Source organism: Labrus bergylta, chromosome 6 (assembly GCF_963930695.1).
Source record: "Labrus bergylta chromosome 6, fLabBer1.1, whole genome shotgun sequence".
NCBI lineage: Eukaryota > Metazoa > Chordata > Actinopteri > Labriformes > Labridae > Labrus > Labrus bergylta.
In genome coordinates, this window is record NC_089200.1 from 24251615 (window position 1) to 24278634 (window position 27020).

At 40.9% G+C, this 27020-nt stretch overlaps 1 protein-coding gene across 2 annotated transcripts; it reads left to right on the top strand.

The window, feature by feature from the left end:
• The first annotated feature begins 8429 nt into the window (after positions 1–8429).
• On the top strand, positions 8430–15028 carry LOC109993411 (trypsin-4). Of its 2 annotated transcripts, none has more exons than XM_020646370.3 (6): positions 8430–8521; positions 13134–13320; positions 13531–13713; positions 13851–13903; positions 14196–14353; positions 14475–15027. In XM_020646370.3, the coding sequence occupies exons 1-6, from the start codon at positions 8482–8484 to the stop codon at positions 14688–14690; spliced, it is 837 nt and encodes a 278-aa protein (XP_020502026.2). In that variant the 5' UTR covers positions 8430–8481; the 3' UTR covers positions 14691–15027. The 2 variants fall into 2 exon arrangements, with proteins under 2 accessions (XP_020502026.2, XP_029135629.1); XM_029279796.2 differs by lacking the exon at positions 8430–8521 and adding an exon at positions 9056–11670 and having other exon boundaries at positions 14475–15028.
• The last annotated feature ends 11992 nt before the right edge of the window (positions 15029–27020 follow it).

Genomic DNA, 27020 nt, shown 5'->3' on the forward strand with positions numbered 1-27020 from the left:
TGAAGTAAGTGTGGCTTGTGCTTTCATGTTGAAATTGATGTGCAGTGGAAGTTGGCAAATCTATAAGCAGATGGTAGTGAGGAAGAAGAAGAAGAGAAGAAAGAGGGTCTAAAAGTGATGCAAGCTCCTGCCCGTCTCTCTGGTGGGGAACAGAGACAAGTGTCGCTGAAGAGTGACTTCAGAGTTGTCCTGACTGTTCAGACTCGGGTAACATTTCAAGGATCCGACCCGCAGGCCTATCGGATTCTGGATGACATATGAAGGTGGCCCAAAGCTAAATATGAAAAGATCAGATGGCATTGCACTTATGCTGCAAAAACTGTTGTGAAAAATTTTGATCACCGGTCACTGTAACGAGCAAACAAATCTGATTTGGGAGTGTAGTCAAAGTAAAACCTGTTTTGACATGATCACATGTTGCCCAGCTCACTTCAACTTGTTTTATTTCCATTGATTGAAGGGGTTTATATGAACCACAATAACAACTATGTTCCTCATGTAAATTAATCACATCTGTTTTTGGCTCCAGGCCTTTGTTATTTCTTTCTTTGCATTTAACTGTAGTAGCTAATGGATAGAGAACTTTCTGTAACCATTTGGAGCCAGGATATAGGGAAATTGTGTAGAATACATCGAGGGCTTCATAAAGCATCTTTTAACCAGCGCTCTCTCTGGCAGTATCTGTTCAAGCTTTACATCTTTTCCACTGCTGCCCACAAAAACTATCCCGCCCCCCCACTACCGCTAGCCCTGCTGCTCTCTGTTTAAACTCATTGCTTTGCATGTGGTTAACTTTGTGACCTTTGTGGTGCATGCTGTGAATCAAAACTCCAAGAGCAAACGGACGGAGCTGCAGACACGCCAACAATCAAGGACGATAAGTAATCCGGCTCAGTGAATGCAGTTATGCTTTACTCCGATTACAACCTTAATGAAAGTAAGATAACCAGGTGTTTACATGAGTTGCTGTAAACACAGTATTGCTTTACTGGATGTAATCAAATTATTAAAGTGCACACTGTCTGACTCAGTCTGATAAGCCCGCTGCCGAGGGCTGCAGGGGAATGTGGAGAGCAGGCTTCGAATTTATGAACAAATCACACTGCGTGACATACGGTTATGGTAGCAGACTGCTGAGGCCAGCAGTTACACGCCAACACACACACACACACACACACACACACACACACACGGATTAGTCACACAGTGCTGATGTTGGCTTTTGATCAAATTGGAACCTGGTCCAATCAGATAGTCCCGGTGTGCTGGACTGCAGTCTATTGTACTGCCTGAAACAAAAACTATGGGTCTTTACAACTTTGGTTCATTTTCATAGATCTGATCTGTTGTTAATAACATATAACTGAAGAAGTGAATAGTATTAGACCTGGAATTTTGTGCAGCATCACTTAGAAGACATGAAGCATGGAGGAAACATCCTCTCCAAGTCGTAGCTCTTTTTCATACTTCATGCCATGCTAGACCTCCATACACAATAATCAGTTGTGATAAAGTGTACTAAGGTTAAAGGCAGGGTTGAAATGTTCTTTAGGTCCTGACAGAATTTAATAAATGTTCTCTGAAAAAGGAACAAAAAAATCCTCCATCTGTAGCAGTTGTTAGCCTGTAAAAACTTCAACCGGTGTCTGCCACGAGGTACCAATCTGATGAACCAATCACGCCTCCCTGTCTCCCTGCTCGTTCTCTACTCCTTGCGTGCACTAGCACACACTCAAAGTCTGTCCCAGATGACAGAGTTTGTCGTTGGCTGTTGTCTCGCTAAATGAGACATGAGACGACATAATTTCTACACCATGCAAGAGATGAGCTAAGGTCCACTTCTGGAGCTACGGTTCTTGTGCATATTAGTGAGGGAAGTGTTGGTCAGAAGGGGAGAAACAGGCCCACAAATTGATCTTCTATCTCTTCTGCTCTCGTCTCTTTTCTCTCTCTCCGTCACCTGTGATGCCGCATCAATCATTTCTTTAAACACGCCGTTAGTGAGTGCCATGGAATAGTCCATGTAGAGCTGCTGGAGGGTTTAAGATTTACTTTTATTGATTGAATTTCAGTTTTTACACTCTGTAGTCATGCAACACACACATAGGCTGAAGTATATACACACATCCACACAAACAGGATCATATGGACATGAACTAATGGAGAGATGTCAGAGTGACGGAGCTGCTGCTGTGGGCGCTCCTGAGCTGATGGTGGGGAGGGGGTTTGGTGCCTTGCTCAAGGGCACCTTGGCAGTGCTCAGAGGGTGATCTGGCACATCTCCAGTTACCAGACCAACTTCCATACTTGGTCCGCACCGGGACTTGAACCAGCGACCCTCTGGTTCCCAACCCAAGTCCCTACAGACTGAGATACTGCCGCCCCATTTAAAGATGTATTAGACATTCTTCTGATAAGACATTTTTGCTGTGGGTATATAATAACTTACAACAGAGTTTAAAAAATAAATGTAATAGTAATTCTTATACTTTTAAACATAATTTTTTTTGGAGCCACTGCAGTTTGGGGGCCCAAGGCAATTGCCTTGTAAACTGAGTATTTTAGTGCCAACTAAACTTTTTCACTGTCCATCATGTGCACATGATAAATGACCTGAACAATCTCTCATTTTTACACATGTATTTACACTGTATTGTTGTCATGCACATACAGAGATGAGGAGCCTGTACCCTCTATACTGAGGCATACCCAGAGAGGCCGTGGGAGAGTGCGTGGGAAATTCATTAAATTTGGGTTGATTTTGTGAACAAAGTTTTAGTCCTTCTTGTTATCACTTTGATGATTGTGTTATGCACATATGCAGAGAGTGCTTTTAAACTAATAATCACACTCTTTTTTCTTTTAACAGTCACATATATCACTGAATCGAGAAGCTGAGGTCCAGATCTCCACACGCGCAGCCACACCATCGCTTGGAGCCCTGGAGAACTGAAAATGATCCTGACACTGTCCCACAAATTAGCCCGTTCACACCACGGAAAACACCAGGAGCCCAGGTGGACAGCCATGCAGCCTATTCACCTCTGCACCTGTTCCAGTTATATTTCTCCCAAACCACATTGCGGACCCTCTGCAGAAACACCAATAAGTATGCTGCAGGAAAACAGGAAATTGGAGGAAGAAGTATAAATGTTATGACGTTGAAGTTGAGGAGCTCTACAAGTTCCTTGGACTACTTATTTACACGTCACTGGTGTCACTGCCGAGTATTGTGGATTATTGGAAGCAGAACAAGATAACATCTGTGCCGTTTCCAGCAACCGTGATGTTGAGGGACAGATTCAGGGCTCTGCTGTGGAATATCCACCCCAGTGACCTGGAGGAGGACAAAAAAAATGATGAGAGGAAGGGAACACCACAGCATGATAAGGTTGTCAGGATCAAGCCCCTAATGGATGACATCCTGAGTGTCTGCCAGACTTATTACCATCCAAGGAAGGAATGGGCTGTAGATGAGCGAATGGTGGCCACCAAGGCAAAAACTGGCATGACCCAGTACATGAAAGATGAATCCACCAAGTGGGGGATAAAGCTGTTTGTGCTGGCTGACTCCAGCAACGGCTACACAGTAAATGTGTAGTTAAAAAAATGATGAAGTTGGGTTTGACATTACAAAAAGGGGAATATGACGTTCATTATAAGCACTGGCCACATGGGCCAACAAGCCCAAAGCACTACACAGTAAAAATATTACTTTGACATTTTTCTCAATTAGTAGGCTACCTAAAACACGAGTGGTGGCTGACAGCGGTGTGAAAATGGTCTTCTCGTAACATAACAACGGACTACCGCCGCCTGCTGGCATGGAGAATTATCTCCTCTCACGCACGCCACTAGTTCTTTGCCGTCTGCTTGGTGTGTCAGGGCCTTAAAGTGACCATCATAACTAATCATATTCATACACATTCACACACCACCAACAAAGCAACCTGAGCAACTTAGAGTTAAGTGTCTTGCCCAAGGACACATCAGACATGTCTGCAGGAGCTGGGGATCGAACCCCCAACCTTCAAGTTAGGAGAGAACTGACTCTACCAAGTGAACCTCAGCCGCCCCTGGTGGGAATCTACTAGGGTTAAATCAAGTCAAGTCAAGCGGATTTCATTAATTTAAATATCCAAATAGAATATGTCACCTTCTATGCTTGGAACCTCAATTGGAAGGATGAAAAGATACCTGCTACGAAAAAAGACTGAAGAAAAAATGGGGAAAAGAAATATGGGAGAAAAACAAGAGATACCATCTCTTAGACGTCAGAGATGAAAAAGTTATTTTGTAAACAGAACAGAACAACAACATGAACTTTCAGTAAACCTGGAACGAAAACAGAATACTAAATAGACCGAAGACAGACTTCAGATGCTTCAAACACGGGACAAAAGTACCTGTCATGGTTCAACCCCTGGCAGCCCCTTCCTTCCTCTTGAATGCTGTTAGTTTTCCTCTGTCTGTTCTCCTCCCCTGTGTGTCCTGAGTGCATTCCTGTGTGTGATTGCATGTGGGTTTGGTTTTCTGCGCAGGCAGCCCAGGTGCAGGCAATCTCCCTCTCATCTAGAATATCTACCCTGGTCTCTCCACCACCCGTCGCCTGAGTATCCCATATTTCACTGTGGTATATCGCTCGTTGTTGGGTCATTGAGAATTGTAATTCTGTGTGAACTTGTGCTCCTTTGTTTAGCCTGAATGCTAGTCTGTGTCACTCTGTCTCAGATATCAGCCGTGCTCTATGCTCGTGCCTGCCTGCCTGCTCGCTCACCCGTCTGCCTGTTCATTCTGTGTGGATTTGGACACGCTCTGCTCAACCGAGCCATACTCATCATGCACCATGTGGAGGGACTTCACCTGTAAATACTCTTTGTTCCCCTAGACCCTCACCATGCTCCTTCACCTCACCACTCGTCACCTGGGATACCAGGACGGACTCCCCCTTGCCCCCTTTTGCACAATTATTTGATAATTCACAATGAAATTACTGTTATATTGTTCCGCTGTGTCCAGAGTTGGCTTTTGGGTCCTTAACCTTTGTGGCGAGTCACAACAGTACCTCCAACAATCATTTTGTTAATTTACCCTACTGCTTATCACCATGTTACATTTTTTACACCTCAAGCTTCATTAACCCAAACCTGTCAGAAGACCATCCTCGTCTGATATGTTCAGCTGTTTAAGAACCTGGTTTGGGTTGTGTGCGTTGATGCAACTTGCAAAGCTAAGGTAATACATCTACAAGGCTATGACTACATCTAGTGGCTGAAGTGGGAACTGCACCGAATGGAAAAATGGGTGTAAAAGGCTGTCATTAATCAATGTCAATTATTGACAAAGGGCAGAATATGACCTCATAGCTTTTGTAAAATTAGTAATTTATTCATCAAATGGGAAATACATAAGATTATTAAAGTGACAGAGCAGATTAAAACACAAAATGTTTTATTAAAGGTCACGAGACTAAACGAAATGTTATCAAATTGTCATGATTTGGTCTGGTTTGGTTTTGTTTTTCAAAGTTTAGATCTTCTTGTTTTAGTTTTTCTTATGTTTGTGTCCCTTGTGTTTCTTTAAATGTTTCCTAGTTTAGTCTTTAGTGTTTCCTGTTTTATTTTGTAATTTGTTATTCTAGTGCAGGGGTGCCCAAACAGTCGATCGCGATCGACAGGTAGATCGCTGACTGATTCTCAGTCGATCGCGAGATGTTTAGTCAATATAAAATACAATTGTAAAATAGAAAAGTGATTTCAATTTCATCTCATTGCACTGTTTCCCACACACGATACCTGTGTGGGGAGCCAAGTATACTTCCGACCTGTTTGTATTTAATTTTTCATTTATTCATGAAATTGCTGCGTGCATGAGAGCGAGTGCAGGCATGCGCAATGACGTGCAGGTAAAACCGGGGGGGTAAATGTTTTACCAAAAAGTCATATATAGAAACTATGCTACGAGTATTAAGCGCATTTGATGAAGCTGCAGCTACTTTTCTCTGCTCCTCTCTGCTGTCATGACTGTGAGCATGGCGGGGGACGGGACACACCAACAAACAGTGCAAACGCACACACACACACACACACACACACACACACACACACACACACACACACACACACACACACACACACACACACACACACACACACACACACACACACACACACACACACACACACACACACACACACACACACACACACACACACACACACACACACACACTTGCACTGGAGCACCAGCCACCACGCGAACCTTTTTACTTTTTACTTTTAGTGCTACAGCACACAGTTGATCTGTGATCTTTACGGACCGAGGTGGGAACACACGTGACCCGGTCAAACAGTCGGTTCGACTTTACTCCGTTCACTCTCACCGTGTCTGCAGCTAATTTAACAAAAGCAACATCATCTCACAGCAGCCTGCTGTAGTCTGTGAACATCTCCACACAGATTAAAGTTGTTTGTTGTAAACTAAATTAAGGGAAAAACATATGTGATATAAATACAAACGTAATATTAAAATGTAGCCTACCCTAAAATAAGAGTTTAAAAAAAAGTATGTCGATATTGCATTATTTTTTACAGAACTCTCATTTATTATATCTGAAATTATTTTCTGTTTGTTGTGTGAGTATTAAATGCGTTTGTAGGCTGTCGGTAAAGGCTACGGCTCACTATGTGGACTGGTAAATCTCGGCAGACTGGTAACTTTAAAAGTAGATCTTGGTTCAAAAAAGTTTGGGCACCCCTGTTCTAGTGTTTCTCTCTTTTCTAGTATGTATGGTTCAATTCTTGAGTTCTTTGTGTCTTTGGTGTTTGAGAGTGTAGTTCTTTCTCCAGTGTTTCTTGTCTAGTGTTCATTCCTGCCTCTGTGGGTCTTTCTCAAACCAGACACTACACCCCTCTGTTTGCGCGTCCTCGCGGAGGGTTTGCCATATTAAGTCCGTCCCAAACCAATTAGCAGGGAGTGGTAGTTGGTTGTAAAACCCTCCACTAGCGAGTCTGCACCGATGCCGACTTTCGGCAATAATCAATAGTCCAAGGAACAATCACACAGTTTGTCTTTAATCATTCACGATTCATGGCGTTGTGTTGTTTGTTATTTTACAAAATTGAAAGACTGTCGTAGAAATTATTTTTATTCCAGTTACCTTCCACTTCCCTACAAGTTTCCATGACCCCCCTAGAACCCCCTGGTGACCCCCTAGGGCAGGGATGAGCAACGTTGGTCATAGCAAAGGCCACATTAATTTATTTCTCACTGCCAGAGGGCCAAATTGTTGTATACGATTACAGTCAATTATGTCTCAAATTTAACTCAACAAATACCAGTGATCAAATATTATTATGGACATATTTCTGGTTTTCATGATTTCATGGAATATTTTGTCATGTTTTCTTCATGTTCCAATTAATTGATATGTAAAAATTGACCTGAGGGCCACGTTGAGGGTTGATGGGGACCACATGGGCCCCCAGTTGCCCACCCCTGCCCTAGGGGTTCAGGGCCCTCACTTTGAAGAACACTGGTGTAGAATATCCAGTGTTGCAGCTGCTGAAGGTGACTTAGTTTCATTACTTTATGTGACGCGACTTCTTAATCCATCATTTTATTTTATAGAATATATTTTATGTCTATCATCCTCATGTGCACCGTACCTTCTAATTTAAGCTGTCAAATAAATAAAGTAGAACCAAAGTGGAAACCAGAAAATGTGCCTTCAAAGTGTAGTGGAGTAGATTTTAAAGTAATATGAAATAGGAAGTCAAACGTGTACTCAAGCATTGTACTTGAATACACTTTAAGTTATGCAAAACAACACACGTGATGTGGTTATATTAGTGAGTAGAATATTCTACTCACTGATAATAAAAGGTCAGTGAACAAAGAGATCCCTGTGTATAATCACACTGACAGTGAGAATTCAAAGACTCATTTGGATACACTGAATGCTCAGACAAGGCCAGCTGTAGAGTGCTTCAGTTATATGTATTAAAATGTGATGTACTATAACAGCTAGCGGCTGATAAACACTCTGGCTGTGTGAATTTACAGCCTTTTATTGCATCACCTGAGCTTATCTGTCTTGACCAGACAACTGTAAGTCCAACTGTTAGAGCGCATGTTTTACTAAGTCAACAACATGAACTCAAACTCTTTTGTTTCATCTTCAGTGGAGGTATCAGTAAAAAGACTTTGAAGAAAGAAGACAGATGGCAGTCAGCAAATTCAAACAGTGACATTTCACTGACACCACAGAAATACAATATGAAATTATTTTGCTTAAATTTTCTTCTCTTCTCAACTCATGTTACTGTTAATCAGAATGTTTAAGGGCAAATAAGGGGAGGAAGGCTGGAAGGCCAATGGGGTTACACTGATAAACCATCATGGTGCTGATTGGTGGATGGATGTCCAACAGCACAACATGAAAATGAACCACTGTTACACCAGGAGAACAGTCACGCAGAGATGGGTGATATGAAGTGTCTCCTCCTTTTGCTGTGTGCAGGTGAGTAGTCGATTCTATCTTTACATGTCTGCTGCTTACTTTTTAAGTTTCATCCTTTGAGGTAGAGTTATCTGAATCGTACAGAAACCCAAGGGAAGTATTTTAACAGGCTCAGAGGCTCATATAGTAGAGATGTATTATGACTGTTTTTTTTCTCAAAGGACAAAAAACTCAAAGAAAGCATATTTTTGTGACCTTGTAGACTTTCCCGTTCTATTACACTTGCAATAAACACTGGAGGAGACTGCCTTGAGTTGCCACACGAGGGGTACATCCCAGTTCCCTTAATTGCATCCAAGTGTCCTCCACTTGCCTCCTCCACTTGCGTCCTAGTCCCTCCCACCAGAGATACATGGAGGGATGCAAGGAAACGAAGCAGAGGAGAGAGGAATGAGGAGATGTGTTTTAAGAGACATGAGACGTCCTTTCCTCTGCAGCGTCACGTGAAGCGACATCCGTTTGTAATGATGACATCAGCTGATCACGTTCAGCTGTCAGTCGACTTAAACAGCTGTTTATGTCCGCACAAATATGAACTCTATTATTTCTAATAAAATACACACAGTAGCAGTGTTTAATCTGTGTACTTTATCTGATAACAAACACCTGCACATGAAGAACAACCTACAGTCTGCTTCAAACCAAAAGGACGATTTCTACTGACAAAGAGATTTAATATTAAATTGTCTATTTATTATTTGTATTAGTTTTGACTTTTAATTCGACAATGAACTCTGTATTTTATAAACACAGATACTTATGTCTCCGGAATACTGACAATTATTTACGAGTTCTAAATAATAGAGAAAAAAGTGACCTTTTTCCAAACAGAAGATCATTAATGATCAGTCTTATATGAAACTTTACGAACGTAAATAATGATGAATGTAAAACGTGTTTCTGACTGACAGACTCCCTCTGTCAGCAAGGGCAAACAGTCTGAGTGATCATGAAAAGAAAACTATTATGAAGAAATCATTTATGATGTTTTTATTTTAACACTTCATATCAACAGACTTTTTGTTTGACAGTTAATAAAAAACAAATCAAATGTCGGGAGTGATCGGCCTATACACTCTTAGGTATTGATTTTATAGATCTTATAGGCTACATAATATTTCATTGTTACTCTTCATGTCAGACACTTTTTTTAATCCCAGCTCATCACAGACTTACTCTTTACAAACTGACAGATGTTTATAATCTGTTTAAATGTCCGACGGCCCGTTTAGCGTCTTTTTAATGTCCGTCTTTTCACCATTATTAAACTTTGCTTATGCTGATAAGTTTCATTGAAGTCTGATCCGCAGCAGCGTCCAATCAATGAGTGATATTCGATAAGGGGGCGTGCATGTCAGTAAAAAGACTTCAGCTGCAAAGTCAGCTCTCGTGTATCCTCGGTCATCGCTCCTCAGATCTCTCTCCTCTCTCCTCGTTCCTCTCCTCCTTTCAGTTATAAGAGCTTTGGGACAATCTTTATCATGGCGGGACTTGAACTACTTCCGGTTTGGCCGAGGAGATAGCGATTTCCTCGATTTCATAAGGACCGATATAACAAGGAGCCAGCTTCTTGGAAGCAACACTGAGGGGAATGTGTTTAGAACTTAGCCAAACCTTCTGACCGGGAGAGTAGTTGGGAGCAGAATCTCTGTGGCAGTCAGCCAGTCTCTGGTTGCACTCTCTGGTCCTTAAAAGTGCTGCCCTGGCCCCAACCCAGACTCTGCGGATCTGACGACGGTGAGTTTGGACTGATTGTAATTTGATTTCCATCTCCTGTGCAGGGAAGAGAGGAGGTAAATAACCCTAAGTACACTCATAAGGCACCATACCTGTGACTGAAGAGGTGAGTAAGTTGAGGGCAAACGCCACCCAAGCCAGGTGCTCACTCCACGATGAAGGTTTTTGGGCACATAAACATCTGAGGGCTGCTTCGAGGTCTCGAGGGCCCTCTCATTCTGCCCGTTGGTTTGAAGGATGGTAGCCAGATGATAAACTGACCGTTGCCCCAGTGCCCGACAGAAAGCTTTCCAAACTTATGAGGTGTATTGTGGTCCTCGATCAGAGACGATATCCAATGGTTTCCCATGGAATCGGAATACATACAGCTTTGGAGAGCCAGTCAACAATGATGAGTACTGTAGTATTACCTTGTGAAGGTGGTAAACTGGTAAGGAAGTCCAGGGCAATGTGAGACCACGGACAGCCTGGCACTAGGAGCGGACGGAGGAGATCCACAGGAGGGCGATGGGATGCTTTACTATGGGAGCAGACAGAGCAGGTTTTAATAAATTCCTTGGTATCAATAGTCATGGTGGGCCACCAGAAGTGTCGTCGCAGCAGGTCCAGGGTGTGAGAGACCCTCGGATGTGCAGATCTCACTACTGACTCGGTTGCCCGCATGACAGCTGCCACCAGGCATGATGAGGGGAGAATCGTGTCAGGATTAATTGGTGTCTCATCTGCTGCAGCGAACTGTCTGGAGAGTGCGTCAGGTTCGATATATTTACTTCCTGGTCTATAGGTAAGGTTGAACTTGAAACGGCCAAAAAACAAAGCCCACCAGGCTTGTCTGGTGTTGAGCCTTTTGGCCTTCTGGATGTATGATAAGTTCTTGACCAAACCAGAAAGGGTGTCTTAACTTCCCTCCAACCAGTTCTAATGCCAACTTCACAGCCAGAAGCTCCCTATTACCCAGGTCGTAATTCCTTTCTGCGGGGGACAGTTTGCGGGAGAAAAAGGTACAAGGATGCAATTTTTGATCTTTGTGAGAGAATGGGGCCGACACCCACATCTGAGGCGTCCACCTCCATGATGAATTGGAGTGCGAGATCAGGCGATCTGAAGTTGGTTCTCCACACGATTGAGGCTTGTGGAGATCACTTGCAGGGACTCCATGTGTCACAGCCCTGCTCTGCCTCTCAGTACTTTTCCATTCAGACCGCCTCCCTCTCACTCTACCTGTCAGGCACACCCACCTCATCAGCTCTCTCAGCTGCAGCTAATCAGTAATCAAGCACCTACATAAGCTGCTGCTCCAAACTCTCTCATTTCCAGATTGTCATCACATTCATACCTCATTCCATCGGTTTCCCTTGGACTGATCTACAGGTCCTGCATGTCTTGGGCTCACCTTCTCCATCAAAACCTTGGTAATTACCTCAGCTTTCTGTCTGAGTGTGGCTTACCTGTTTTGTCTGTTCGACGTGAGTTTTTCTGTGTTCATGTTTGTTCTGCACGATCAGTTCTGGACTCTTTTCCTGTGCCCTCAGCGGCTACTTCAGATTAGACCGTGATTACCTCTGTTTGTCTTTGTATCACCTGCTGCTGAGAAATAAAGTGTGTGTGACTATATCTGCCAGTTTCCTGTCATTCTTCAATTGGGTCCATACACTGCCAGTTACACCATGAGACCACAAAGGGTCTGGTGGTGCTGCCCAAGCATGATTCCTTGAGAGGAGATCGTTTGGCGCAGGGAGTTAACATTAGATTGTAAATCTGAGTCGGCTGGGTCCATGTTGGCCGAATTATTCTGTTACGAACAACACACGTGTTTGTTTTAGGACCCAAACGCACGACTCAGACAGTTAGTACAGTTATGGAGTTCCTTTAACGTTAACACGATATGTGCACGTGGAAGCGGGGAGTGATGTCAGGGGATCCGTGAGGTGGTGTCTGTGCTTTTTGTTACTGTCCCTCTATAGCTATTTTCATTTAGCTTTGATCCCTAACCACTTTCTGTTTCTGTAGTTAAGTTAGTGTCATATGTACAATCTACCCGATGTTCGTTTATTTTTTTCAAAATAAAACAATGTTTGTATTCAAACAGGAAGTTAAGTACCCTCATCATAAGACAATACAACAATTCAAAATAAAGCTCAACAAAAGCAGTTTTGAAATGCAAAATAATGAAGTTTTCAACATGAAAAACTATAAATGTGTTTATTCGCGATTAACTATTGAAATTCATAAATTAATCACAAGTGAATTATTTTCATTGTTTTACAGCCCTATTATTAGCCATTAATATGCCATCAAAGTAACCACATGCCGGGGGCTGTAAGACCAGTGGAACTTGATGAACAGAGATGGCTGCTGAGTAACTAAGTGGGAGAGAGAGAAGAGGTCCATTGAGTTCAATAATAGATTCAGATGTAGTTTTAGATATTATGGGAATTATTTGTCAAACTAGCAACTTGACTCTTAAGAGAGCAATGTACAGGGCATTTACGGTGGGTAGATCTTTCCATCAACATGTTAATGCTTGATGTCTGGAAATATCTGCAGGAGAGTTTAACATGTTGAACATTTATTTCCAGATGCAATGCAGGTCATAAAGATGTGATGTTGAGAGCCAAATAAAAGACCCTTATTAAAGAAAATAATAATAATCCATGTCCATCCAGTGCTGTATTTCAATATCTCCTCTATAGTTATGTACTAATGAAAAGTGTTGCATTTAAGTAAAATAATGAAAGATTGAGAGAAAATAGCTCTAATACTGGGTTTCCAAAGGATTATACAACACGAAGTATATTAACTTTCCAAAATGAAAAAGTTGTTGGGTCCAAAAACTGTTCCAACTCCCAGTCACCTGGTGGACTTTCTCTTTCAGGTGTCACAGTGAGCACAGCTGTGGATCTGCAGAAGAGAATTATTAATGGTAGTCCATGTGGAAATGAAGAGCGCCGGTACCATGTCAAGTTAATAGCATCAAATGGGAAGAAAGACTTCTTCTGTGGTGGCTCCCTGATCAGTGAGAGCTATGTTCTGACTGCAGCTCACTGCTGGAAACAGGGGTGGTAAGAAAGTGATGGTTTGGTTTTAAAATGAAGTAAGGGTAAATTTGTCAATTAAATGAAATTGAGCTGAAAGTCATGCTGTAATTCCAAACATGAAGACAGCTTTTCTTTAGTTTTTCTGATGTAAATATTCAATAATAACTGACCTCTGTTATCATAATACCGTATATCTACAATTATACAGTCATGTTCCTTTCTTTATTTTTTTAGGAATATGACTGCATTAGTAGGAGTGCATCCAGGTCAACCAGAAGGAGTGACAATCACAGAATACCATATCTACAATGACACTAATGGGAACCATGACATCATGCTGCTGAAGTTACCACAACCCACTCAGATTCCATACGTAGCACTTCCTAATGAAAATAAATGTAGTAAATTTCATAAAATGTGAGTTTTGATCTTTCCTAAGCTTTTTCTTAAAGTTAAAATCTTTAGGAGCTACAAGCAACAACAACAAACCTAAACAAACACAATGTAAAGACTGTCATTTTATCATCCTTTTCATAATATTTTTTTTTAAAAAGCCTTCGGACTGCAGGACATGGAGCCACAATTATGGGTCCTGATCATAAAAGAGGTACATTTTTTAAGTTATTATTTATGTTTATCCAAAATGGTGTTCGTACTTTAGTTTGTGTGCTAAGTAAAATAACTGCACAATTTAGTTCACAATGTAGTCTTTTATTTTAGCATTAAATAGTTTGAGATGATTTTTGGTGTAGAAGAAAAAAAACTCAAGTTAAAAGAAAGTTCTACACGATACATTGATCTAATGAAGAATGTAAAAGTAAAGAAAAATTCTCAACAATTTAAACAATAAAGGTTTTTTTTGTCTCTGCAGTTAATACGTTCTCCTCGTCCTTATCTAGGAATTGATAGACCAAAAGAACTTCACTGTGCTGACATCCCAGTCTTCCAGTGTCCGGACTATAAAAAATGTCTGCAGAGCAGCCCTTACCGAACAGCTCAGTATTACAGCTATCAACACTTCTTCTGTAGCCAATCTAATACTGTGGATATTTCTCCAGTGAGTCTGAACAGCTTCTTGTATTACACATTTCCTACAGCCAATACACGAGTTACCATTTAAATATGATTTAAGTTTTTAAGTCAAGATATTCAATTCTAAATGTTTATCTGTCTCACAGGGTGACTCTGGTGGAGGAGCCGTGCAAAATTGCAGGATTTACGGGGTCAACGCTTTTGTTGCTAATGGTACTCATGCCTGCGTTAACAAATCTGGATACATGGACGTCTGTAAATACATGCCATGGATCAAAGAGAAAGTGGGTCTTGGTTTTTTTAACAAAGTTAGTAATAAAGCTTTGTCCAGGGGGGAAGGGGGTAAGTGTCTTAATCCTTAGTTGTCCTTGTGAAGCCCATTTGAAAAAAGAAACAGCATTACTGCTAAAGCATTACTGAAGTGATTTGATTTAACTGTTAGAAGGCAAAAAAAACATGTTTAAAAATGTGCATTTTCCAATATACTCATGAAATGTATTTGGCTTTTTTTTGTCAGTTTGTCTGTAAAAACTATAAACATGTAAAATATGATCATGATTAATGATGAATTTAAAATGAATATGACTCAAAATGTGTTGTGTTTATTTTATTTTGGAGACTTTCTAATAACAATCAATGTTTTTATGTATTTTATTGAAATCCAGCAGAATAAAGCAGAATTATATTAAATTTTGAGTTGGGTTTTGGACAATTCAATTAAAGGCACAGTATTTAAATTCCACCACTAGGGGGCTCCCAATCACTACATTAGAAAAAAACAGTTTTGTATTGTATTAAAAAGTTGTAAAACTTTTGAATTTAAAGCTGGCTCAGTAAAGAACACTTCATTGATCAATCAATGAATTATTCATTCTTTCAGTGTCTGTTTTTCACAGCTATTTCATAATAAAAAATAATCTTTCCCTGAAGCCACCAACAGACGAGAGAGCACACCTTCATAAATCTGTGTCTTAAATGCGCAGTTAGTAGATTCTGCCACCAGGAAGCTCTCAGTCAAAAAATAACGAAAGATTACGTGGGGAATCATGGGAGTGATCCTCTCTGCTACTCCCCCCCCCCCCCCCCCCCCCCCCCACAAACTCAGAGATGACCGCAGTCAAGATGTGTTTACTGTCAAGCTAATGTAACCAAGTGTCATTTACATGACGTTTTTATCACAGCAACACATACAGCAACAGTACAGCAACTTTCAGAAGCAGTTCATGCTTCCTTATGCTGTGGTCATTAGCGTTACATCCACTGTTTCCATGGCAACGATAAACCTGTTGTGTCTGTCATGTCGGCTCTGTCATGGTGACCGCCACAAAATATAAAATTATAGATTTCTCTGGCTTTGATAACCTACCATGTTACATTTTACAGTCTTTTACACTCCCATGATTAAAGGCTTCAGACAATTTATTTCATTATATAAGATCTGGACCTGCTGAGAATTATGATTAAAACCTACTGGGAAAATGTTTTAAAGTCACAGTGACAGTGTCCGGTTTCTTTGTCATTATTAGAATATAAATGCTATGTTTTGGAACTCCTAACACTTGTTTTTACATTTTTCTTATTCCTGTAAAAAACTTTCTTCCCTTCACCAGCAACCCCACAAGCAGTCACAAATATCTGTGTGCTGTTGGAGCAGAGCTTCAATATTACCTGGTGTGACAGAGGTTAATTCCACAAATGGATTCAAAGCCTCTCAGGAAATTTGGACAGTGACATTTCCTGTGATGGCAGTGACATTTGTGGTGACATTTGATCCTCTGAATTTGCCGTCAGCCAAATCTCATCGGATATGCAGGACCTGTGTCCTGCCATTTTAGACCATCGATCTTCAAATGAGCCTCTGCTGACGTGCAAAATGTAAAGATTTAGCTACATGCATGGTGATCATGAGGCTAATGAAAAAAACATCAGGAGTGAGTGAGAGCAGGGGAAAAGATTCTGAGAGAAAGGGAGAGAGAGGACAGATATGAATGGAATAGATACATAATGTAAGATGTGAGGTAATCTAAAAGAAGACACAAGAAAAGTCAAGTTTTACACAAAATCCGCAGCAGTGTGAATAAATAGCCATTTTAAACACATGTCCCAAATTCACAGAAAACCTGAAAGCTTGACCTTTCATTTAAGGGAAGGCTGAGGCTTTATAATGCTAAGAGTTGCTAAGTACTCTCAGTGATCGTCTTTAACCTCCTCCAAGAAAACTGGGGGCTTCAAAAAGATTGCCCTTAAACTAATGGATTTAGCCAAGTAGGCTAGGTGTGCTCCTTTCTTATTGCCTAGAATGCATCTTTCTTTTATTCTGGTGGGAGAGGTCTCTCCAGGATATCAATCCCAGTATCCATAGGACAAAATAGACCACTGAGAGGTTGTGATAAGCATGAATATAGTTTGCATAACAGGCAAAAAAGATGACTATTGACATGAAAACACACTCCCAACCATTGGCAATACCACAGCGGGGTCGGGTGAGTATATCACCACATTTAGAACGATAGAAAAGAAAGCTCAAATCAGCATCTCCATTGCTTGTGAAAGTTGACAAGAAAAAAAGACCCCAGCAGACATCATAAGCCAAGGCACTCATCTACCAGTAGAGGGCAGCGTGGATTAAAAAAAGAAAGCGTGCAATTAGATGACATCTGATTCAGTAGAAGTAGAGTCAAACATGGGGTGGCATCTCTTTTTGGGAATGTCTTCCTATGAACATGTGTGTATATGGAGGGTAAAGGGATGTTTTCCTGTATACTCAATTCTTCAAGCTCTGAGGAGCACAAAAACCTAAAAAGGTTTGCACATTTTTTTTCAGATTTATACACATATGCACAGAATTTTATTTTAAAAGTCAAGTGGCCTACACCTCTTTCAGGCCAGTTTGCTATGCATGCTACAGTTAATGGACTCTGTCAATGTCCCAGATCGTCACTGGTTACAAGTATTCAGTCAGTATTTGGGTATATGTTGTGTGAACACCAGCAACTAAAGTTTTGGCAGTCTCTCTTTTTACTGATTAAGTTGTAATCCTCAGAACATTGTGAATACAGACCCAATCTACTGCATAATGATTCAGTCACTGCCCCCTGATATCACTGCCCCCCTCTGGCTGCTGAGCAAACTTCAGTTTTGATAAGAAAGACCTCCTTTACAAAGAGCAGAGGGACTGTTCAAGTCTTTACAAGTCCATACAAAATGACATTCTGATGTTTTGGCTGCAGGATTTGTAGGAAGCTGGAACTTAAGATGACGTCTGCCTTGTAAGCCAAGCAAACAGATAACATCTATTGAAAATAATTGCGAGAACCAACTACTCCCAATCGTACTGTTACGAATGAATGAAATGCCTACTTGTACGTCCCACGTCTTGGCATGCTGAAGATCTTTTACTGGGGAGTAAACACAGAGGGAGTCTGGTGCCTCAAAGCCGGTGTTACCTGATAAAAGAATCCCTGGTGGGTCTCATTTAGCTAAAATAAATGCTGGCCTTGCAGTTTTTGATATCAGCAATGGATTCAACAAGGTCATTACTGAGCTCAGGTAATTGGCAGAAACACATTTGGAGATGTGTGTGTCCTAAACATCTGAGTGATTTGAAATATTTTCTGGCTGAAAAATGAATCAGAGTGGGAATATACAGATGAAGCATCTGTGAGTCAAGAATTATCCCTTAAGGGGTTCCATATTGTTACGTGCTGTAGCGCTGTGTCTCTCCCTCTCTCTCTCCTGTGTGCTCTTCAGGTGCTGCTTCTCAGCGTCAGCGCAGCCAGACACACCTGTGGCGGTGCTTTAAAGGTCACATATTATGCAAAATACTCTTTACCATACTTTTCTAACACTAACATGAGTCCCTTGTCCGTCTACAACCCCCCCCCCCCCCCCCCCCCCCCCCAGTGATGAGAAAGTCCATCCTCTCTGTCTTTTGCCTCAGTTACCATCACTGTTTCTAGACGGAGTTACCATCACTGTTTCTAGACGGAGTTACCATCACTGTTTCTAGACGGAGTTACCATCACTGTTTCTAGACGGAGTTACCATCACTGTTTCTAGAGGGCTGCTTAGCACACAGCTGTTGTAGTCAGCTATAGTTTAGTGGGAGATGGAGCACAGCGCTAACCTTGCTAACAGGTTGCCACCACGGGGCCGCAACTTTTCAATTTCAATCAATCAATCAATTTTTATTTGTATAGCGTCAACTCATAACAAGTGTTATCTCGAGACACTTTACAAAAAGCAGGTAAAATACCTTACTCTTTGTCTGTTAACATTACAAAAGAGCAGGTAAAAAGACCTTACTCATTGTTATGTTACATAGAGCAGGTAAAATACCTTACTTAAGACCCGGCCTATCCATCATGAGCACTTTAGCAAAGCAGCAAAAGTTACAGTGGTAAGAAAAAACTGCCTTATTAAAAGGCAGAAATCTTTGGCCGGATCCCCGGCTCATGACGAAACAGCCTTCACAGGTCTAGACTGCGCCGGGCTTGGAAAGGGTATAGGGGGAGAGATGGGATAAGATGCTGACATGAACCCTGATACGGTGTCTGCCAGAAGATAACATTCCTAAGGTCTGTGTCACACTTTCATCGAACATAAATGAAAGACCACACCCTGGGATCAGACACAGCGAAACTTCATGTCTGACGTGAAGCTTGTGTGTGCACAAACAGCCTGTGGCACTGGGAACAAAAAAACATTGTGTTGCCAAGTTTGCAGCGACAGATGTAGCAGATGACAGAAACCTGCCAACGACTGTTTAAGTTAAATACGCAAATCTGACGGCCCTACATGTACCTCTCATGAGATCATACAACAAGGACAAGAGTTTCATTTTAGAAATGTGTCAACTGTCACGACAGATTCTTTCTTGTTTTCAGACTGACTATTTAAAAGGGAAAAGAGGGAATCTAACCATAAGCTTCTAAATGATTTCATCCGTTAGGTTCTGCTCTAATTCACTGTCCCTTTCTTGATAATGAAGGCTGTTGAAAAGCTTGCTTGTTTGCTGTGAACTGTGTCATCTTTGTTCGACCGACCTGAGCACTCACTTTACTGTGCCACAGGTTTCTTATTACCAAAGGTTCATATTTCAGTCAGGTGAAAACCAGGAAGAAGGAGGGGCTTAACGTTGAGCACAGAGAAAGAGAGAGAGAGAGAGAGAGAGAGAGGTGGAGGAATGTGGCGAAAACTGCCTGGTAGGAAAAGTAACTAGGAATTTAAAACACAGACACAGAAGTGCTCACTCTCTAACTCCTCACATTCCTTGATATCTTCCACTCCCACACAAACACACGCACACGCTCATCTTTAAGAAGCTTTTTTTAGCTTCACATGTAGCGTCCTGACATGACCGGTTAGTAACTGAAAAATGATGAGCGTTGTTGCAACAGGCCTTGTTTTGATTGAACATGATTCATTCCTTTAAATATCTGGCAAAGGACATAAAGCACTTTGGTCTTCTAGATCAAAACATAACTAAAGGGCTACATCCATATATCCATCCACCCATCTATTCATCCATCCCTACATCCATCCATCCATCCCTAATCCTGTGAATCTGGTTGAAGTTTGCTTGTCAAACCCTAAATTTATCCCCCTGGCGCGATCCCGCCACCTGTACTCTTATATTTTACGTCGTTGCGCTCCTAAATGTGTTGTGTTGACCACAGAATCTCAGTCTGTATATCATCACGGACAACATCTTTTTTTAAGGTTAAAAGAACACTTGTATGCTGCTGAATATTTAGGATCAGTAGATGACCGGACAACAAAGTTCAGAACTGCTGTCTGCACTTAAATCCTGGATTAACGTTCATTGTCGTGGTCTGTGGTTATGTAAAAACAACAAAAACACTTGGGTAAAGGTTAGGAAGAGTTTGTGGCTTCAGCTAGTTCTTAATTTAAAAAAAACGAATGTCTCAAGTCCCAGCTGACCTTTTTCTGCATTAAACTAAACCATTTTAATTCTAGATAATGGTCCAGGAACTGCTAGTGTTCAGTATACATGTTCAATATAAGCTTTTCAATGCTCCAGATAAGTCAATAAGCATGTTATTGACAATAAAACCTGTTCTATGTACAAGCTGTTGCTTTGATATGTTGTTTAAAGGATTTCTAGGACAAATCTCTTCCTAGTAAAACATTTTGAAAGGCAAAACATATTCTGAAAATTATATTTCTCTCATGTAGAGGTTTCATTATTTAGTGCCAGAGAAAAAAAAAGTATGCAAGTAGTTTAAGGATCATTACAGAGATTATTGTGCAGGAAACGTTTTTTTTTCCTGTTATCAAAGCATTATTTTACTGAAGGGCCACTTCCTTCGCGACTGTTCTGCTGAAGTTGACTTTTACTTCCTTTAAAATAAACACAGGCAACCATTACACAACACAACTAACTCTTACACTAGCACATTACTGGGACCACTATTTGCAGAAGGACAGTTAATATCCATTTACATGAAGACATTGTCAATAACTAGTTGAGTACTTCTTTGTCCGCTGTGCAGCATATAGAGCTTTCACTTGTAGGCACCAACGAGGACACAACCTGGGCTTGTTTTGTAATATACAAGGCGTGTAACCCTGCAGGGAAGATGAGTTTAATGAGTTAATTGGTAAACAAAACTATGCAGGTTTAAGCGGCATAGTCTGTTTTGTCTATTTAAGTGTGTGCCGTGTGTGTATGTGTTTGTGTGGGTGGGTGTGTTTGTCGACCTATCTGACCTCTCATGCTCTTCAGAAGATAAGCGGTGTACAATTTCCAGCAGAACCGGTTTTTGCTCTGTGAACACTGAACAGAGTGACTCCACCCGTTTCTCACCATATGTCAAATCAATTCAAACGAAGCGGTGTGTTTTGTGTGTCCAAGTGTACAGCTGGTGTTCTTATTCACCTGTACAGTATGTGCATTACTTTTTCTTGTATTTAATTTTCTAATACATTTAATGATCATATTAACAGAGTTGGTTAGTGGTTTTATGTGATGTTGAAGAGGTGAGTTTTTAGGGATTTCTTGAAGGTGGAGAGTGACGGGGGAGTCTCTGATGTTTTAAGGGAGTGAGTTCCAGAAGATGGGAGTGGTTATGCAGAAGGCCCTGTCCCCCCAGGAACCAATGGTTGGGCCTGCAGGGGGCTCTCGTGTTGTGAGAGGAGGTCAGTAATATGTTTTTTTATTATTAAAATTGATGGTCAGCAAATCAAATGACGCATGAAAGAAAAGACACACAACAATTGAAATACAAAAAAGACACTGATCCTATTTGTACTCCTACATTGACATGCACCATTATCTAATTAGATAGCAACTTCAGAGAGTATGTGTGGTCAGAAATCACGTGTTGTTTGTGTCTTGGTCATTTTTTCCTTCAGGTCACAAACTTCTTACACCTCAACTACACAGCCCTGACCCCTGAAAGACCCCTCTCATCCACTCAATCCACTCTTCTCTTTGCTGCCACCAGGTCAGCATGGTCAGGTTTCAGATACAGGACTACACTGAAGCTATAGACCTATCACAGATCAGTGGGTGGGACCTCACTCCCAGAATCAAAACTTAACGTCCGCTATATTGCTTGGTAGCTATGCTAACAGGCTCTATGGAGAAAGCTGAGAATAACGAAAGTATGATAAAAGTATGTTTCGCCTTTAAACCGATATGGATGAAGGGGATTTTGAAGGTCTTGTGCTCGAATCCAATCTTCATGGCTATCTCTACGAGCCGCAATATAGCGACGAGCGGTTGAGGCTAATGGAGGAAAAGGGGGCGGCTGCTACGGCTGCTTCAGCCAAGACACAAGACCTGTTTGTTGGGGGCGGTGAGGACGAAGAGCCCGGGGCCGGCTCGAGCTGGGGCGGAGCAGTGCATTCTGGATGTTGTCTTTCATCTGCATGAGCCAAAAAGACACTTTCTGAATTTTCTCGGTCAAGAAGGCACTAACTTCAAAATGTATTTCACATTTCTACTACATATATGACCCAATTGCAATACATGATTCATGTTTCAACCGGTGAAGTATCCCTTTAACCCTAAGTTGCTCCAGCTCTGTATGAATGGGATTAGTTAATACTAATGGACACTTTCCATGTCAGCCTCTATGTGATACTGTTTATTTGTTTGTTCTTGTGTTACCTGCTTACCCATATAAATATGTATCTATGTACCAACTGTGCAAGCTGTGATGACAAATTTCCCCCTGGAAGACAAAAAAGTGTTGTAGTATAATGTATTGTAGATATCTGAGGTCGTTTGTCCCGTCAGCAGTTGGGTTTTTAAATAAACTGTGGGCATTGGACCCAGTACACGTATACTGTGGACTGCTGGTCTTTGTGTCTCTTCTCTCACTCACGTCCATCATGATGATATCCACGGGAATTATGCTTTATTTGTATGTATTTATGTCTTTGTGTTGTTTTTTATGATGTTTATTGCCTGTGTGGGCCTCTGTTGCAAACCAAATTGTCCCTCTGGGATAATAGAGATTTTCCAAACCAATCTGGTCCGATTGTATAACCTCCAGGTTGTTAGCAGCAACAGTTAACGACTACAAGGATCTTTTACATGGTACTATTCATAAAAGGTTTCTAGGTCAGCCAATGACTCTATCTGACTGAAATGTTAATCATTTGAAAGTCATTCGAACAAACATTCAGTTTTGTGTTTTCTTCCTCTTCATGAATATCATATCTTTTTGAATAAAGCTCATGTGCGTCATGACACCTTTGGAGTTTAACCTCTGACCTATTAGTCCTTAACTTCCACCCTCAGTTCTAGCAGTTATTTTATGAACACAGTACCGTTCAAGTCCATTTCTGAAACCTGAGACTGCAGCAACAACCCTCGGCAGACAAGTTCTTAACAAAGCTCCTGGTATGCTGAAAGAATTCGGAAAAGAAAACAAGTTGAAATTATCATCGAAAATCTTCTTCTGTGCTTACATCATCACTGTTTGTCTCGACTTCCTCTTTCAACTCTACCACACTATGCTGACTATAACTGCCCTGAAGAAGAAATTATTTTTCAGCACCATGTAGGCATGGTCATGGTCAGTTTATAATCCAAATACACAAATCTTTAAAATAACTTTAGCTTTGGTAGTGATTTTGCCGTCTTCTTAGAGCTAAGTGATGAACTTGTTTCGTACAATGCCATTCACTTTTAACATTGCTTGTGACACCCAGTGAAAAAATACTTTATAATACTTTATAACAATGATAATTATCCAGATCATGTTAAAGGTACAGTATAGTTCCTGTCAAAATACCCCCTCCCGACTCAGACTGCTACAACAATAATATCAGCTTTACATCTTTTATCATTAAGATAAATATTAAAGGTGCACTATGGAGTTTTGGTAGAGAAATGTGAAAGTTGGAGAAGTGTACGGATTATGTGGTATATGTTCATAACTCTGTACACAAACTGTCTTTAGAGGAAAATGTGGGCCATGTAACTCTGCTTGAAGATAAAATTCTAAGCGAGAAGTTCTGGTGGTGGGCCCGCAACAGAGAAACTGTAAATCTCCTGCTAGCTTTTCAGCTCAATATTCCAGGGACCCATTTTTTATTTGAGTAAAGTTTGTGTATTTAGTTCAGAAAATATAGCATAGAATTGTTTTACTTCTCCAACTTTGAAATTTCAAAACCAAATCTACATAGTGCACCTTTAAAGTGAATCTTAGAGCTGCACAACTTCAACCTCCAGACTTACTGTAACATAATCAGCCCTCCATGTTTCATCAACATTAATGTTGTTAATGTTAGTATAAGTAATATCACAGTTAGCTATTACTGCTAATACTACTCAAACTGTTACCATGATGACTGAAATTGGAGCTTCAAAACTATCGTATTCATTGTCGTTGTTGCTCTGTTTGTCTCTATCCTTCTTCTTCTTCTTCTTCTTCTTCTTCTTCTTCTTCTTCCTGCCTCTCTCTATCCCACTTTCCAAGACCCAACATAGTTTAAGCAAATGGTTTTTCAACATGAGTCTGGTTCTGCTCGTGGTTTCTGGGTTTTAAAGGTCACATATTCACCTCCTCTTTAATAAGTCTCAGAGCTCCACAAAACATGTCTGTGAAGTTTCTTGTTCTGAATCCACTCTGATCCTATATTTGATCATGCCTATTAACCCCTCTATTTCAGCCCTGCTCAGAACAGACTGTTTCTGTGTCTGTATCTTTAAATGTAAATGAGCTCTCATTATGATGTCCATGAGAGCCTTTTTTTCAATTTCTATGGCAAAGACTGTTTTCGAGGGATGCCCTTGTCATTTAAAAGAGAGGAGCTTGCTTTGTCCACAGAGGGCGCACAAAGGGGCGCACAGGAGCATTAAGTTCTTTGCTTTCCCCCGTTAATCTGTCGTCTTTGACTAATCCGTTCTTTTGTTGGTGGCTTTAAAGATTAAAACAGAAAATATGAATAAATTATCTGTTGTTTGACTAATCCTCCATTTAGAGATCACATTAGTTGAGTAAACACTGCAACAGAGCTTTAAGCTGATATGACAGTGTTGCTTATTATTTTATAAACTCGTCCGTGTTGTCATTTGTGATCTGTTTATACAGCAGCCTACATGTAGAAACTTTTTAATGGCTCAACATACACTGATATCGCAAACAATTTTTACTTTTTTCCCCTCCGTGACTCAGAGACACACCTGCATTCAGTAGAAAAACACCACACCTTACCTGTCTGTTCATGTCAACTATACCACAACACACACCCACACAAGCAAGCGTCTACTAACACGTCTGTTCGGTTGCCAAGAATCGAGAGAAAAAAACCAAAAGATTCATTATGATACAGTTCCTCAGAAGTCACTCCCTCCCTGTTCCCATTGGCACAGTACCATCTCAACGAACTGCTTTAACTTGTACCCACATCTTTACCTACGAGCTCAAAGGAAATTTAAATTTTGTCTCTTGTTCTGTTTTCTCTGATTGAAAAGGATGAAAACCCAAAAACAGCTTCCGTCAAAAAGAGACAAAACGTGTATTTACACCCTGCATTGGCCAAACTAGTCCCATAAACAACATGTACTGATTCAGGAAGTCAGACACATTTTGGGGATGGGGGAGAGTTTTTGAGTTAAGATGACTTCATCAGAAATGTGTAAAGACTGCATTCCAGTCAAAGTGAGAGGTCTAGAGACGATCTTTAAACAGGTTGAGAGTTAGCAGAGGTTTGTGACCCCTGTATCAACCAGCTCTCTCAGAACGCTTCGTTTTGGTGTGTGTCTCTTTAAATGCAATGAGCCCCCCCTTAGTTTTCCCGGCAGACATCACTCCTCTGTAGCGAGAATAAAAATAGCGGACCTCCGCTAAAGTTTTGTTCTAGGCTGGTGATGGAGTCCATGGGTGGAGATACCAGGGGAGGGGAGGGGATTTTTTTTTACCAGAATCCCACTGTGACATCACAAGGAGAGCACATTTGAAACGGAGCACTTTTCTCTGTGTTGTAAGACTTGTGCAGACCACACAATCAGGTAACCCAAATATATGTTCAAAAACACTGTCAAAGTTGATTTTTTATCATATGTCCCACAGTTAAGACCACCACTCTTAGGTCTACCAGCCGCTAAAAAGCTTTTAGTATTAAGGTGGAAGCCCCCACACACGCTTGAGAGAAAGCATTGGACTCTTACTACAGGACATAAGTTCCTTGGAACTTTCGATAGCCAGAACTAATGGTGCTAATGATAGTTCAAAATATACGTTGTCCCAGGCCCTGGAGAAAATGAATTTAAACTAAATTATATTACACAATCTTTGCAATAAGTTATGATGATGTTCAGTTGTTCTGCCCTGCAGGAAATAACAAATGATCTGCTTTAACAACTACTGTCCTTTTGTTGAATTATTATTATTCATTTTATTTTATAATTATAATTATTTTAATGTACTGTATATGTGTGTGTATATGTATATATGTATGTATATGTGTGTATGTGTATGCATACATATATATGTATTATATTGTCAGTCGTTCTCGTGGATGTGTACCTAAGCTTTATATGGGGTGGGGGGAGGAAAAGGAGGGGTTACGAATGGAGGGAACATATGATTTAATGATTAACTCTGATGTGTAATTTTACCACCATTAATGAAAATAAAAACATTTGATCACAAAAAAAAGACGAACCATCCCTTAACAGTATGAGGGGACGATGAGCAGACAGTTAAAGTTGTGGTAGGGGAGGCTTTGGGCCCTTCTCTTTGCCCATAAAGAGGTTCTGAGAATGCAACGAGAACTGTCAGGTACTTTTCTGAATGATAAAAACACAGAGATGGAGCCTACAGGTCGCTAGAGCACGCCATCCTACCCGTGAGTACGATTTACAATGCTGAGTCAGACATTTACAATGATTAATATTAAGACAACGTTAAAGTCAGGGTTGGTAATTTTTTCCAGTGCACATTTTTAAGGTTTTGGTTGAATTATCTTTAGGTCCTTACAGAAATTAATAACTCATGTTCTCTGAAAAATGAACAAAGAAAATCCGTCATCTGTAGCAGTTGTAAGCCTGTAAAAACTTTGACCAATGTCTGCCACGAGGTACCAATCTGATGAACCAAGGATGAACCATACTGTGATCTGAGGCTGATTTGATGAAGAATGTGATGATACTGCGAAGGCTTGGAGGTGATGGGGAGGTGGAGGGTCGCTTGTAATGATGGCATGAATGA

Coding starts and splice junctions, on each gene's coding strand:
- LOC109993411 (XM_020646370.3), top strand. CDS start 8,482: ATGGGTGATATGAAGTGTCTCCTCCTTTTGCTGTGTGCAG. Junction 8,522..13,133: donor CCTCCTTTTGCTGTGTGCAG/GTGAGTAGTCGA, acceptor TTTCTCTTTCAG/GTGTCACAGTGAGCACAGCT. Junction 13,904..14,195: donor GGGTCCTGATCATAAAAGAG/GTACATTTTTTA, acceptor GTCCTTATCTAG/GAATTGATAGACCAAAAGAA.